Source organism: Pavona decussata, unplaced genomic scaffold, assembly GCF_977016875.1.
Source record: "Pavona decussata unplaced genomic scaffold, jaPavDecu1.1 SCAFFOLD_186, whole genome shotgun sequence".
Classification (NCBI taxonomy): domain Eukaryota; kingdom Metazoa; phylum Cnidaria; class Anthozoa; order Scleractinia; family Agariciidae; genus Pavona; species Pavona decussata.
The window spans coordinates 1,415,595-1,430,436 of record NW_028145595.1 but is presented as its reverse complement, the minus strand read 5'-3'; the positions used below and the strand labels follow the sequence as shown (position 1 = coordinate 1,430,436).

At 41.9% G+C, this 14,842-nt stretch overlaps 2 protein-coding genes across 8 annotated transcripts in view; one reads left to right on the top strand and one right to left on the bottom strand.

The window, feature by feature from the left end:
* Positions 1-7,378, top strand: part of LOC146462622 (phospholipid-transporting ATPase ABCA1-like) — a 49,901-nt gene extending 42,523 nt beyond the window's left edge. For 5 of the 6 annotated variants that reach the window (XM_085085419.1, XM_085085418.1, XM_085085414.1 and 2 more), the window contains 7 exons: positions 412-553; positions 951-1,085; positions 1,994-2,097; positions 2,816-2,908; positions 3,589-3,694; positions 4,213-4,350; positions 5,021-7,378. In XM_085085419.1, coding sequence (XP_084941545.1) covers positions 412-553; positions 951-1,085; positions 1,994-2,097; positions 2,816-2,908; positions 3,589-3,694; positions 4,213-4,350; positions 5,021-5,182 — 880 coding nt within the window. In that variant the 3' untranslated portion in view covers positions 5,183-7,378. The remainder of the gene's footprint in view (positions 1-411; positions 554-950; positions 1,086-1,993; positions 2,098-2,815; positions 2,909-3,588; positions 3,695-4,212; positions 4,351-5,020) is intronic. The other variant, XM_085085415.1, reaches the window with a different exon arrangement.
* Positions 6,345-14,035, bottom strand: LOC146462621 (centlein-like). 2 transcript variants are annotated; one of them, XR_014857082.1, is made up of 4 exons: positions 10,553-14,035; positions 9,970-10,125; positions 7,696-9,773; positions 6,345-7,649 (listed from the first exon to the last, which is right to left on the bottom strand). XR_014857082.1 is itself a non-coding variant. In XM_085085428.1 (3 exons), exons 1-3 carry the CDS (start codon positions 13,642-13,644, stop codon positions 9,257-9,259), a joined length of 3,765 nt encoding a protein of 1,254 aa, XP_084941554.1. In that variant the 5' UTR covers positions 13,645-14,035; the 3' UTR covers positions 6,345-9,256. The 2 variants fall into 2 exon arrangements, 1 of the variants encoding a protein (XP_084941554.1); XM_085085428.1 differs by having other exon boundaries at positions 6,345-9,773.
* Positions 14,036-14,842: the final 807 nt, after the last annotated feature.

Genomic DNA, 14,842 nt, shown 5'->3' with positions numbered 1-14,842 from the left:
TCTACTAAGCGCGGGTAATCGTACACCCGGTCGTGTACCCAATTCTAAGCGCGGGAAATCGTACAGCCGCTGCCAAGCGCGGGAAAACATATAACAGCCACTAAGCGCGGGCAATCGTGCACCCGGTCGTCTACCCGATTCCAAGCGCGGGAAAATGTGCACCCTCTGCCAAGCGACGCTTCTAAGGCGGGAAAAATGTGCACCGTGCGCCTTATGTGGAAAATATACAACCGCTGCTAAGCATGAGAAAATAAAGATTTGTTTTTAATTCCGGGAAAACGTGCCATCATTACCAAATGCGTAAAACTGCCCAAGTAGATAACGCTGTGGCTTATGATTAGAGCGTAAAAATTTTCCAGTTTCCTGGTTTTCACTTTATTCATATGTTTCCAATTCGTTCCACCGTTTCAGCATTTTAAAGAGTATCCATAGCGCGCATCAGTCCATGGGCTACTGTCCTCAATTTGACGGGCTTGACAACCTGCTAACAGCCGCTGAACACCTTCAGCTTTACGCACGCCTTAGAGGAGTACCTGAAAAAGACATCAAACAGGTTTGACAAGTTTTTCATCAAAACGGTTATGTCACCCATTAAAACATCCTTGAATCCATAGTTCAAATATCTGATTTTCATATACAGTCAAACCTCTTTTTTACGGACACCAAGGGGACAGCAATAAGTGTCCGTATTATAGAGGTGTCCGTTTTAGAGAGGTAGGCTTTATACGGATTTCGGTCTCTCAGGGACCAAGTGAACTGTCCGTAATAGAGAGATGTCCGTATTATAGAGGTGTCCGTAAGGAGAGGTTTGCACTGTATTTCAATGGAATGTTCTTCCGCAGTCGTTTCCTACCGTACTGCTCATTTTTCAGCAGATTTTTGATTTGTTTTCTCGTCTTCGATGTGAAGTTGAGCGCTCTTGAACAGCTCCACTTGCGTTGTATTTACAGGTTGTTGACAGTCTCATTCTCCGAATGAATCTGACGGAGTACCAAAACAAGTGCGCAGGGGGGTACAGTGGGGGAAACAAGAGGAAGCTATCCACAGCCATTGCACTGGTTGGCAATCCACCGATTATTTTCCTTGTAAGTATTGTTATTTTATTGGTACACTTCTCGTAGATCGGTATGAGATAAAAGGCTTGAATTGAATACTGCAGCGTATTGCAATAATTGTAGACCCTGGGCAAATAGATGGTCCTGAGCTAGAAGCAATTACCCCCGATCCCTCCCCTCCCTCCTCTTTACTTGAAATAGAGCCCTACCAAGGACCAAGAGTGGTCATGAAATTTGGCACGCCAAAACAAAACATGCTTCCAAAAAACTCGACTTTCTCTGTGGAAAACAGTGGAAGAGAATAGGTACTAATTTAAAGAGCTAACGAAAGATACCGTATACAACGGCCTCTTTTGCCGTTCATAATTTGTAGATTGACAGCCGCAAAGACTGATTTCCTCGAAAGAATTACCTGAAATAATAAAAACTGCATGTTGGTGTTCTCATTTCTCATTATTTTGTTTGTATAAATCAACTCAAACGGTCCTTTCAGGCTTTTACTATCTCGAAACGCAACTCTTGTGGTTTAGTTTTGTTTTAGTACAAGATCTGTTTCTATTTTCCTCTCTCAGATTCATTACCATAATTTGATACAAACAAAAATAAAAATCAACTTGGTTTGTAAAATTTGAAACCAGAAACCGCAGCATAGCGATAAAAAGGACCTTTAATACCGAAAGTTATAAGGATAACTTCCATAGGAACTTTTTGGTAACTCCTGATATCAAAAAACAAATTCTCCTATATTGTCCCCGTACTTCTCTTATAAAAGAGCTGGGGAGAAGTTATTAAAATATTAAAAAAAAATCACCTTGGGTGATCATATCCGTTATTCTCATGACCTCAGGGGTTGAATAAACATGGATATTACAAGGAGAAATTTGATGCTGATCACTGTTAGGGCTTTTATTAAAATCACCTTTTGTCTCTATCCAAAGGACGAGCCCACCACAGGAATGGACCCCAAAGCTCGTCGTTTCCTTTGGAATATCATCATTGGCATTGTAAAAGAAGGACGCACAGTGATTTTAACCTCTCACAGGTAAAGGCAGTAAACGGAACGAAAAAATGCAAAGTTAGCTTCCGAACCAAATATAGAAACGTGTTTCTGTTAGGGGGACAAACGTTCCTTTAAGCAAATCTTTGTACGAGCACTCGAAGACATTTTTCGATTCTTAAACCGCTGTTTCTCACATAACATGAGACGTTCAATTGTGTTTTTGACCGGGCCGAACGGGTGATATTACCAGTTTCCTCACTAAGGTCTTGAGACTGTTTGCCCCAGCTCTCCATACCATTCCCGAAGCTTGTTTTGCTGAACTTCGCTTGCTCGCGTAATTAAGTCGCCCTGTCGCTTACAGCGGTTTTCATTTGAGTTTAGGAAAACCAGAACCAAAGTAATTACTCTGGCCTATCACAACAGACGCAAACAGCGTAATGAACCAATCAGAAATCGAAGCAAATACATGTAACCGGCGCCAAGCGCGGGAAAACGCGTGTGAGCGAGTCACGATTGGTTTTGGTTTTGCTGCTGATTGGTTGAGAACGTGGCGCGTGTTTTGCTGGCCAATCAGAGAGTGAAGTAAAGCGAAACCAAAGCAAACGTGAAATTACTTTCGACACTCAATTGAAAACCGCTCTATCAAGAGAGGAACTGCTGGCCGCGTAGCCGCCGTTCGATTTTATACAACCAGCCCTGGTGCGCAAGAATAAAGAAAATAGTGAACTTTAAACTAACGCCAGTCAACATTTTTTTTCAGCATGGAGGAGTGTGAGTCTCTTTGTAACCGTGTGGCTATTATGGTCAATGGACAGTTCAAATGTCTCGGCAGTCCACAACATCTCAAAAGCAAGTAAGTGATATCAATATTTAAAGCTGTGTTCACATGAACGTTCGATGACACTTGAATTTTAACCTAGTTCTTATTGCAACAAATCCGAGGTCCATTGTAGTGTTCACACAAGAGACGGATGGCAGAACAAACCCGTTTTGCGTTGATTGGCTTACGTTTTCATGTACATGACTTGTTCCGTATTCCTTGTGTCTACTTGTTGGATCAACAGTACACACGAGGGCCATGGGCCATTCCAAGTTGCTTTGAATCTCATTATGAAAGCGAGGATAAGCCTCGTTTCCATAGTGAGGTACATGACTTGTTCCTTGCCCATTGTGTCTACTTGAAGGATCAACAGAAGACGCGAAGAACATAGGCGATTTCCGAGTTGCTTTCAGCCTCATTATGAAAGCGAGTCTACACTTAGCCTCGCTTTGGTAATGAGGTAGTTTCATAAATGGCCTATTTAGGGACAGGTATCCATCTGTTCAAATCACTATAAATCATGAGACAAGCTTCAAGAACAAAATTCTGGTCCTCTTAATGGTTGGTGCACACAAAGGGACTATTTGCCCTAGACAGAAGGCCCTTCGTGTGCGCTAACCTTTATCATTACCGTTCCCAGTTCGACACTCACCAGTTTTACGAATTTCGTATTAGCAGTAATCTGACTATTGATGTTTCTTTGTATTTTCAAGGTATGGAGACGGCTATATGGTGACCCTACGAGTGGGAGGCGAAAATCCCAATTTAGATGCTGTGTCAGAGTTCATTAAAAGCCTGTTTCCTGGTGCAGTCCTTAAGGTGGGGACATATTTAAATGTTAAAACATTTGTTACTAATTTTCTATCTTCCTATCTGCCTACAATACCTGCCTGTCTGTCCGTGTGGCGGCCAACTTAAGCGTTGTTAGAGTCAAGGTTTAACCCCTGAAGTCAATACCAAAAAAAAAAAAAACTTTACACTTGTAGTTACTGTTAGTTAGTCGAGCAGGGATGGCGCAGTGGCGAGAGCACTCGCCTCCCACCACTGTGGCCCGGGTTCGATTCCCGGACTCGGCGTCTTATGTGGGTTTAGTTTGTTGTTGGTTCTCGTCCTTGCACCAAGAGGTTTTTGTCCGGTTACTTCGGTTTTCCCCTCTCCTCAAAAACCAACATTTCCAAATTCCAATTCGATCTGGAGAGTGTCCCAATACTGTAAAGCGCGTTTGACGATCTGGTCATTAAATCATGCGCCAAGTATCACGCGATATTCCGCGCGATTTCGCAGGATAATTGTTCAACATTTGCGTCACAAATTATCTTACTTTTGATTCCCTCTAGGACAAGCACCACAACCAGTTGCAGTATCAGTTCCCATCTGAAGGGCTTGTTCTCTCTCAAGTCTTCGGCCATCTGGAAGCCAACCGCAAGATTTTCGACATTGAAGATTACTCCGTTTCACAGACAACACTCGATCAGGTTTGTTGACAAACAAAGAAGTAAAAACAAGAGTACAGGAAGGTACCGCTCGATAGCTTTCATTTGAATGGTCACATTTTAGGATTTCATCCACAGACTCATGAGTTAGAACCACCTTTTACAGCATAATAAACAGCACTACAGGAAAGTACTGCTCAGTAGCTTTCATTTGAATGGCCACACTTTTAGTTTAGGATTTCATCAACAGACTCAAAAGTTAGAACCTCCTTGTACAGCATAATAAACAGCACCACAGGAAAGTACGGCTCAGTAGCTTTCTTTTGAATGGTCACACTTTAGGATTTCATCAACAGACTCAAAATTAGAACCTTCTTGTACAGCATAATAAACAGCACCACAGGAAAGCACTGCTCAGTAACTTTCATTTGAATGTTTAGGATTTCATGTACGATCTCAAAAGTTAGAGCCACCTCATCATCGTCGGAAAACACTTTTGAACGGTCACACGTTTGAAAGCCGCTTCATAGACCTTTTACTTTGTGTTAATGTAATCTACCATGCGGGAGTTTAAGTGAACCCGAACAGGATGAGATGAAGGAGGGGAAGGGAAAATATATTTATCACACTATTGCTTTAACACCAACCAACTACTGAGATTCCTGCGCTTACGCTCAGAATATTAACAGTAAATTTTGTTTTCTATTTTCAGGTGTTTATCAACTTTGCCAAAAATCAGACGGACGGCGTAGGCGAAGAGCCGGTTTGCTTAGGATCGCGGGAAGACGAGCAACCACCGTTTGTTGAGCAAGGAGCAAGAGGCGGAACAACATATTTAAGAATGTCCGATTATTTGCCTGAAGTTGATGTCTGATTTTCAGACAACCGATCAGATTGAAGGAGACATTTGAGAGAGCATTGCGCACGCGTTAGGTCTCATTAGAGTTTTAATGGGTCTTTTTATTTCTGAAATCAGATTGAAACTGCCTTATTACAGGAAGAAGCGATTCATTAATATAACTCGAATTAAAAAAAATGGCGTTAATTTAGGTCGCGTGCGTACATTTTCGTGATTTTAACAAAGTGGAGCGTTCACTGCCACTATTTATTTTCTGTCATCTCTTTCTGTGAAGTACCTTGAAAAATTGACGCACTTTTTGCAGCTTTTGCAAATTATAGGGACTCTTGTGCGTTTTTCAAATGGCACTTTAACTTTTTAGCTTTTAAGCCATGTAATAAGTAAGCTCGTTTTTCTACTTTGTTAAGTTATTGTTATTATTATTATTATTATTATTGTTATTATTATTATTATTATTATTAGTATTATTATTATTATTATTATTATTATTATTATTATTATTATTATTATTATTTTACGTATTTCCCTTTGCAGTCCTGTCTTGTTCGTCACGCAACGCGTCTCCTGGAGAGAAAGATTGCGTGACGATGCAACTAACGGCTACGAGGGGGAATGCAGATACCTTTATGGTTCGTGTACATAAATTCAGTTACAATGACGAATGAATAGTTGTTTTAGACGTAAGGAATCCAGTAAGACAATGTGACAGTTGCATAACAAGATAACGACTTGTAAGAGAGCGTGACAGTTGTTACGCTGGTGTGAAATGTAACTATAATGCTAACATATACAAAGGTAAAGTGACAATTGCGTGACAAAGTCACTTAATGTAAGTATGCTAACATCTAGTTAGGTGACGTGGCAAATTCGTTGTCATAGTCTTTACATGTACAGTTTTGGAATTATGGCGAGAAATACTGCTTTATTACGTCCCACAGGACTTGAAATGAAATGCTTTAGTTGATAAGTAAAATTGATTATCTCCTGGTTTTGTATATCACGTTTGGTGTACATTGTACTGGTTTGGAAGGATCACGGCAAAGCCTTTTGAACTTCGAACTCCAGTTCGTTCTGTTCGATTTTGATCGTTTCAAGACACGTGAGCGTTAATAGATTCATTTTCCTATCAATTATGGCGTTTGTAGGGTGTTGGGTGCATTTTAAAAAGTCATGTGAGACGTAGTAATTCGTATGAATCGTGTAGCGTATGAAATATATAACTTAAAGGCACCGGGTTGCAAAACAACCATTAATTTATCATAGTCATATTTTCAAGAAATTTTAGTTACAAGGAGAGAACGAACAATCCTTTTAATACTGTCACGAATAGTTGAGCGAAAAGATGGAGAAAGGGTCAGAAGTTCGCGAAAAACTCACCCGACGCGCAGAAAATAAGGCGTGACGGAAACAAAGAGACCAACGCCGAAGTGGCCATTTCCCAGTTGCTTTGAACCTCATTTTGAAAGCGAGGCTAAGTGCAAAGTTTTTATCATGAAATTTAGTTTTCATTCAATTATAAACCAAACGAATTTTCATATGAAAAGCTTAGCACAGGAACTCGGAAATGACTTATTCATTTGGTTATCTGTTGTCTGTAGTCCACATTTTCACTTTTTGCTGCGCGTCGAATCCCCTGGGGATAGGCAAATGTCGCCCACGTTCTGCGTTTACTTGAAGCGAAAAGTTTTCTCTCAGCTTTGCGTCGGCTTTCTGCGTTGTTTCGTGGCAATCGTCTCATGCGCGCGTTGCGTGCGTGTTTAGCTCGCGCGCGCTCATTTAGCTTTTCTCCTAGGTAGACCCTAGAAAAAGAGGGACCATTCGTAGTTCAAGTATTAGGAATATTATCAGTACCAGTAGACATCGTTGTGAAAATCTTGGTCCACACCCCACAGTCTGGTACTGTGATGGATTCGTCAGATTCTCACAACGAGTCTATAGTTTTAAAAATTATGTTGTGTCGATGGCATAGAGCTGTATTATTTTGTAAATCTTTTATTTTTAGGCCTTGTTTGTATTTGTTGGAACAGATTTCCCTAACGTTATTAGAATTTTAACTTTTTAAAGCATGCAATAGTAAACAAAATTCTAAATAGAGAGAAAAAATGCATGTCTTTTTCTCTGGAACACGTATTTTTTAATATTTAGCTTTTTGTTTTCTTGGGGGAAAAACACCCCTTTGGAGTTTTCAAATAAACTCTTGAATGTGTACAATTTGTGTTAATACTCTTTTGCTATTATTATTTGCAAATATAATACGTGAATATAACGCTGATATATCTTCGAGATTTTGAACAGTTGTAAATTAGCTTTCGAACTTGAAAACCGCTGTGTAGAATGCTAGCATTTCCTTTGAGCCTGCACTCAATCTATCCCGCGGTTTTCACCATACAGCGGTAACGGCACTTCGGTTTTCACTGCCTTGTACGTACGTACGAACGTGCGGAGCGTTGATATGCTGGAAAAAATATGGTAGCAAACCAAACTAACTGCTGGCTTTACATCTGACATCATTTTCTTGGTTACTCAACAAAAAAGGTGAGCTCAAATTTCTTTATTTTGCTTACACTTTAGGCGTTGATTGCGCATGCGTCACACGTTGGCCGACCGTGAGTTTAAATTGCATGTGAATCCGTATCATGAAAAACACAAGCGGAAGCTTAATCGCGAGAACAAGTTTCATGTTTTCCTTTGCGATTATCCTTATGCTTACGACGCAGTGAGACTTCTCGAATTCACTGATAATTCCTGAAGAAAAAACAAAGCAAGTCACTGCCGTGAAGGAGGTTGTGGTAAAGTGATCTTAATTATCATAAAATTTGGCTAACTTTCGCCTTGAATTTCTCCAAGAATTATTAATGGTTTGAGAAGCTATATCAAACACTCGAAAGAGTGTTTCATCCGATTTGCAAACACCTCGAAGTTGGTTTAAAAAACACGGCTGCGCCGCGTTTTTTCGATCTACTTCTTGGTGTTTGGAAGTTGGATTGAAACACTCTTCCTCGTGTTTGGCATATTACACCACCAGAGTGGAAACTAGATATTAGAACAATGTATGTGTTCTAAAACCTGGTTCACACCTTTAAGATAAGCTGAATTTTAAGCACAAGCCCAAAGATAAGAAAAATTGCGTCAACTGGCGTAAGACGAGCCGTGTATTTGATTTTCTTGTGTTTAACTCACACATCGTTACCACTAATTAAACACAAGCACGGGTGCAGCATACGCACGTGCGCACTTATGCTAATTAGGGAATTGGTCACTGAAAAAATAACAAACAGGACCCACCTTGTCTGGGGTAGGGGGGTTATCGAAGACACCACCCATCTTATGAACATTACCGACAAAATTTCATTGGCTTTAAATATGAGTCGATACAAAAATTTTCAGCTAGCAAGAGTCAGCATTGCTGGATATAAAAAAGAGAGGTTTGAATCTTAAAGTCGTCTTTTACTGCTGGATAGAGGGGTGGCTATACAATAAAGACACCATCTTTTGAGGTTGAGGAAGCGGGTGCAGGCAGAGACAACCATCTTACTTTACAATTTGGTGGGTCCTGTTCGAGTATAGTAGTTTTCACCACTTCCCTTATATGTGTCTATCTCATGCCCGTTCAGATCTGTGGCCTTAGCACTAGCGCCAAAGAAAAAAGCAGAAAGATATGAAAGTCTTGATTTCTTTTGCTTTTGCCTATCTCACACCAGTTTGCATACAATTCTTCTTATGCCTCTGTGTTTATTATACCATTGTGAATCAGGTTTAAAGGAAACACTCTTATGTAGTCTCTAGTCCTTGCGCGTTCACTTCCACTCACAGGTGAAGTGCGCCGAAGGAAAATCCTTAAATAACAAGGACTGGAACTAGGTTTGTGAGCCCTCGAGAATAATCACCTCCACCAAACCCATGTTTTTGCGAAAACCGCCGGGCTCACAAACCTGGTTCCAGTCCTTGTTATCTAAGGTCTTCCGCGCCGAAGGGCCTGGAAGAAGTCTGCATGACTGCGACAGTTGATGACGTCATGAAATTCGCGCCAAAAACGTAGAGATACTTCGGTTAGACTGCGTCCAGTAAATAGGAAACACGTCTATCAGATTACGATCCAGCGTATTTGGCTTCTACTGCGACTCTCTCATCCACCAAATCCAACAATACTTCCAACAGGGGAACAGCAAATGTTCCTTGACGCTTCAAAGCAGATTCAACCTCAGCCATCCATGCCTTCTCTTGCTCTGTCCTCAATCGTGCTTCCTCGTGCTTCTGACCCTCACTTTCTTCCATGATAGTTTCAAGATCCGCTGATGATATGTTAAGAATAGAGCACGCTTTGCTCTGAGCTTCTTTCACCGCCGTCCGCGACGTTTCTTTCCACTCTTTCTCGTGCAATTCGTCCAGCTTCCTCCGCACCGTCCGCGTGCGCATGAGCAGTTCTTCCACTAATGTCCTCACAAAAGCTTGGAACTCTTCTATTCGTTCCCGGGCCTTGTCGAGTTTGCGCTGAAGCGAGGCTATCATGGCTTCGCTCTGATTGGCCAATCCATGAAGCTGCATTGTGGCGGCTGCCTCCATTTCGTTCACCACTAATTTAGCTTGGTTGCGTAAAGTCTGAGACCTATAAAAAGAAAATTGAACTCTTTAACAACATTACTTACTATCTTACTACCATACTAATTTTCCCAATAAAATTTATTGGCGTATTACTTCTAGCAAAAGAACTTCATCTTCATCCATTGTAGTGCTCGAGGGAAGGGACAGAACGTTATTTGAAGCACAAAAATACGGCGTTCGGACGGATTTTTTCTGCCTACCTGGTTAGTTGATGCGTTTTTTTCTTCAGCTCCTCTTGACAACTGAAAAGTTGTCGATGATATTTCTGTTTTTCTCTCGTTTCACCATCCAGCCGATGTTCAAGTGTTTCAATTCTTACTTTATTAGCTCTTTCCCTTTCTTTCAGCTGCGATAACCTGGGTAAAGAAAACACGAGACTAAATAAGATACGATGAGATGAGAAAAGAGGGAAATAAGGCAGAACTCAAGAGAAGGAAGGGCTAGAGAAGAGACGAGAAGAGAACTGAGAGACAGGAGGGAAGGGGAAAGGAGGGTAGGGGGAGGGAAGGGAAGAGAAAAGAAGAGAAGAGAAGGGACTAGAGGGAAGGGGAGGGAAGGGAAGGGAAGGGAAGGGAAGAGAAGAGAAGAGAAGAGAAGAGAAGAGAAGAGAAGAGAAGAGAAGAGAAGAGAAGAGAAGAGAAGAGAAGAGAAGAGAAGAGAAGAGAAGGGACAGAAAGGAAGGGGAGGGGAGGGTAGGGAAAGGAAGGGAAGGGAAGGGAAGAGAAAACAAGATCAGATGAGTCCGAATATGATTTTGTGGGAATTGCAAGAAAGACTAATGACCTCTCTTCTAAATTCTTGGCCGCGTCTGAATCCTTCTTGGCTTTTTCTTCTACGTCTTTCATTTTGGATTTTATTTCATCCAGCAGCGTTTTCTTCTGCGTGACTACGTGATCAAGTCTTGCATTGTTCTCTTGCAATTCCTTAACTTTCATTCTCAGTTGCTCATTCTCGCTTCCCAGCGTCCTCACAATACTAGCCAGTCGAATGCACTCCATCGTGGCTAGTCGCAGTTCTTCCTCTAACCGCTTCCATTCTGCAATCGATAGAGCATTTGGCTTTGCATCCTCTTCTTTAAGCTCTTTCAACTCCGCTATCAAGCGTTCGTTCTTTCGCTCGTTCATCTTTAAGCAGTCTGTTAAACGCTGCACAGAATTCCTGCTGACCTGTAATTTAGAAAGCAAGGCGTTGTATTCGGTCTGCAAGCTTTCACATTCGCTTTTCTTTAGATTCAAAGCTTTCATTGCTTTATCTTTAGACTGCCGAAGCGCGGATACCTCCTGCGTTAGACTAAGAATACGTTGCTTCATGCTGGCCCACTCATTCCTTCGCGGTGTTTTCTTCACAACCTTCCTAGCCTGTGGAGTTTCCTGTCGGCGTAAGGGTGCCTTACCCTTTTTCACGCTATTTTTTACGTCAAAAGGTTCCTCCTCTTCCACGGACGAGACGTCCTCGGCGTCTAAATTCACATTCACACTGGATTCAACAAAGCCAGGGATGTCATCTGTCTGTGTCCCTTGCGTGACACCAGCACTTTGCGTGACATAAACGCGTTGCGCGACACCAGCATCTTGCATGACGCGTGACTCTCCTACTTCTTTTGGAGGGCTGGATAAAATCCTATCAGCAATGCGCCTCACTTGTGCGTCATAGCTACTCAAAGACTCAACATGCTGCTTTGCAAGGTCTGCGTCTGCGTGAGCGGTCGTACTTTTCTGTTCAGTTTGCGTAGCTGATTCTCTCTGCCCACCCTGTTCTACCCCAGCGGTATTCATTCTCATCTCTTTGTTCACCAGTTCGTCGTAAATCCTTTTAAGATTCTCAAACTCTTCCGCCAGACCGCTAAATTCTTCAGTGAGAGTCTTATTCTGTACTTGTAACGCTTTGATCTCGCGCTTTAGAAGCTGATTTTCTTCTTCAAGTTCGCTGCTCATCGATTGCCCTTGGAGAGCTTTTTCTTGCCAGCTTTGTAGCTGATCTTCAAGTTTCTCCACTTCAAGACGGAGCGCATCAAAAGCATCTTCTCCCGCTGTTATCTTCCTCAAAAGCGTGGATTTCTCTTCTCTTTCTTCGCTGAGTTGAACTCGAAGTTCTTGGATGTTTGCGAGATTATTAGCATGCTGGACACGAAGTACATCAACTTCCTCTAAAACATCATGCCTCTCTTTCGCCAGAGCCTCGTACTCGTGTTTATAATAAGCCAACTCCTTCCACACTTGATCGCTATCCAAGTGCCGTAGCTCTCGTTCTTCCGGTCTTTCCGGAAGTGCAGTTTCACTTCCGGTTCCCATAGCTTCCGGTCTTTCCTCATAAGTCTTTATCTGTTCCAACACTAGTTGGTAATTTTCCTTCAGCATCCTGTAGCGCTGTTGCCGTTGTGCATGAGCGCGCCTGGTCTCTACAAGCTCAGCTTCTTTGAGTTCCAAGAGCTTCTTTAGTTCATCAATCATTGTACGGCTTTCACTTAACCTATTCTCCAGCTCACCAAGAGCGGTAATTTTTTCCAGCCTTCTTTCCATCGATTCCCGGTTTTCAAAGTCAACCTCTGATGCCGATTCCTCAACATTTTCGTATGATCCGTTAATAAGTTCTCCAGCTTGCCTTTGTTCCAATCGTTCTGATTCTTGCTTCCTTCGAGACTGGGCGTCCTGTGTTCCTTTTGTCCTTTCTTTCAGAGGTATCCTGTGGTCATTGTTTCCGGTTTCATTCAATCGTACCTCGCGTCTAGAAACTTCCGCAGATTGAATACCATCCCGAACAGCATCCTTCAACTCTCCAATGATCAACTCTTTGACTTTAAGATCTTCTTTTAAATTAGCTGAACTTTCCTTCAGTTCTTCAATCTCTCGAAGCAATTTTGTCTCCTTTTCTTGATACACCGAACACCGCGCTTGAAGATCAGCCACAGATTTTTGCAGCGAAGCAAGTCCTTTGCGATATTCTTGCTCGCGACCAATCGCAGTCTCTCGATTTTTATTCTGGAGTTCTTCGAGATGTTGGATAAGTTTTGTCTGCTCTGATATCTGAGCTGCTGCTTGTTTGTAATTCTCTCTCGCTTGTCCATATTCACTATTTAGAGCCATCAGATTACTTTCTAATTCTGCAATTTTCTCCGATTGTTCTTGTAATGATTCCAATTGCTCTTTCATCAGGTTCTCTTTGTCATTTAACTGTAACTCGGCCTCTTCACAATTCTTTGCGAATTCTGCACTTTTCAAGGTCAGTTCAGCTGTCAGTTCTTTTACTTTATTTTCCAATGATTTTACCTTCTCCTCGAGGGTAGCATTTGCTTCGATAGCCGAAGCCATACACGACTTTTCATGACTGAAATCACTGACTTCTTTCTCCAAACCCGCGATTCGAATCTGGAGTTGATTTTTCTCCTCCGTGATCCGATCCAAGTTTTCTTTGACAGTTTGATCATCTACCTCCTTCTGCGCTTGGTGCGCTTTCAGTAGACTGGACAAATAACTATTTTCATCGCGCAATTCTTTGTCCCTTGCTGAAAACTCGCTTTGTTTTTCGTCCAACTTTTGCTTGAGTTCTTCATTCTCGATTAGTAAGTCATGATACCTCGCTTTGCTGTAGTGAGACTCATCCTCCACCGATAACAATCTCTCTTTCAATTCCTTGATCTTTTCATCTTTCATTTGCAAGATCTCCAAAACTTTCTTGTCTTTCTGTTCGCTCTTCTCCTTCTCTCGTGCAACTACCATACTGACGACGGACGTCACATCGGGTTCGGAGGATTGCAATCTCCGCCACAGATTCCACACGAAATCCTTGTCAGCTTTACACTGGGCTAGCTCTTCTAAGATGGCACGATTTTCTGCCATTAGATCTTCCATAACTTTCTGGTCCTTTGTTGCTTCCATCACGATAATTAAGCTGAACGCAGTGAAGCTTAAATCGATGTCACTTATCGATCGATACCCTCGATTCTAGCAAACGGATTGGCTCCATTTCTTTCAAACTTAAGCGAATAAAGATCATATTCGATATACAATCGTCCTGAGCGATGTAAATGCTTTTAAACTACTGCAAAACTAAGGAATATTACAAAAGTTCTTGGCCTGCCTTTCTAACCGCCATTGCCGCCATATTGTTTTTGAGTTCCACTCTCTCTCGGAAGCAGGAGGATTTGGAGGTCTGGTTGAACTTGTACCCAGTCTTTTCCGTTTTGCTTCGATTTCTCACAAATATGCAAAAAATTCGGAAATCTGCGCCTATTTCGTCAAGTTAGAACCCCGAGTAATTTTTAATCATGATTCATATTTTCCAGTCGGAAATCATGCCAACATTTTGGATGTTGGACTTTCGATTTTCATCATTACGTGACGTTTTGCGATGACTCGGCGCGATAAGAGGTCGGATAGGTGATGAGGTCATTGTTCGCTGTTCATCTGTGGTAAACTGCTGTTTCAATATCGTTCTTACATATTTTTTTTTCTCCAAGTATTAAAGGAGGATACAGAGGGAGGAAGAAACTCAAACAGACCCCAAGCGGCCCACAAGGTCCGGCCGAACCATAACCCGTTTTGTTTTTTTGTTTTTTTTTTGCGGCATTTAATGACCCTATTTAAAATGCCGGGGATACCAACTCCGCATCGCATGGCTACCCGCAATACACTTGTTTTTTGTCCCTAAGGGGTTCATCGATACCAATTTATACACATAAATCGAGAAAGAAGCTTGGATTATAGTTTTCGTCAAAGGCAACAATGCGATGCACGTAAGAAAACAGCTTTCCCCGGTTCGAAATACCTTAAGATCATCCGGGTCGATCAAAAGCCTGGTAGAAAGTGCGCCGAACTGAAACAAGTTTCCTCGCAATTTCATTTGAAAGCGTCCAGCTGCTAGACATTTTTTCTTTGTTGCTTTGGGGCGAATGACATTTAAAGGTGCTCGCCGCGCTAACTATATTCTGCGATAACGCCCAAGTTCAGTAGAGCTTTCATTTATTTTTTCGTATGTACGTGAGTATGGTCGCAAAAATATTTTTCGCTTCGCGTTTTTCGTGGGAATGCTTTACGAAGCGAAACGAGAATAGAGCCCGTGGCCAAAGAGGACCTA

Coding starts and splice junctions, on each gene's coding strand:
- LOC146462621 (XM_085085428.1), bottom strand. CDS start 13,644: ATGGAAGCAACAAAGGACCAGAAAGTTATGGAAGATCTAATGGCAGAA. Junction 10,126..10,552: donor GCCAAGAATTTAGAAGAGAG/GTCATTAGTCTT, acceptor TTCTTTACCCAG/GTTATCGCAGCTGAAAGAAA. Junction 9,774..9,969: donor AAAACGCATCAACTAACCAG/GTAGGCAGAAAA, acceptor TTCTTTTTATAG/GTCTCAGACTTTACGCAACC.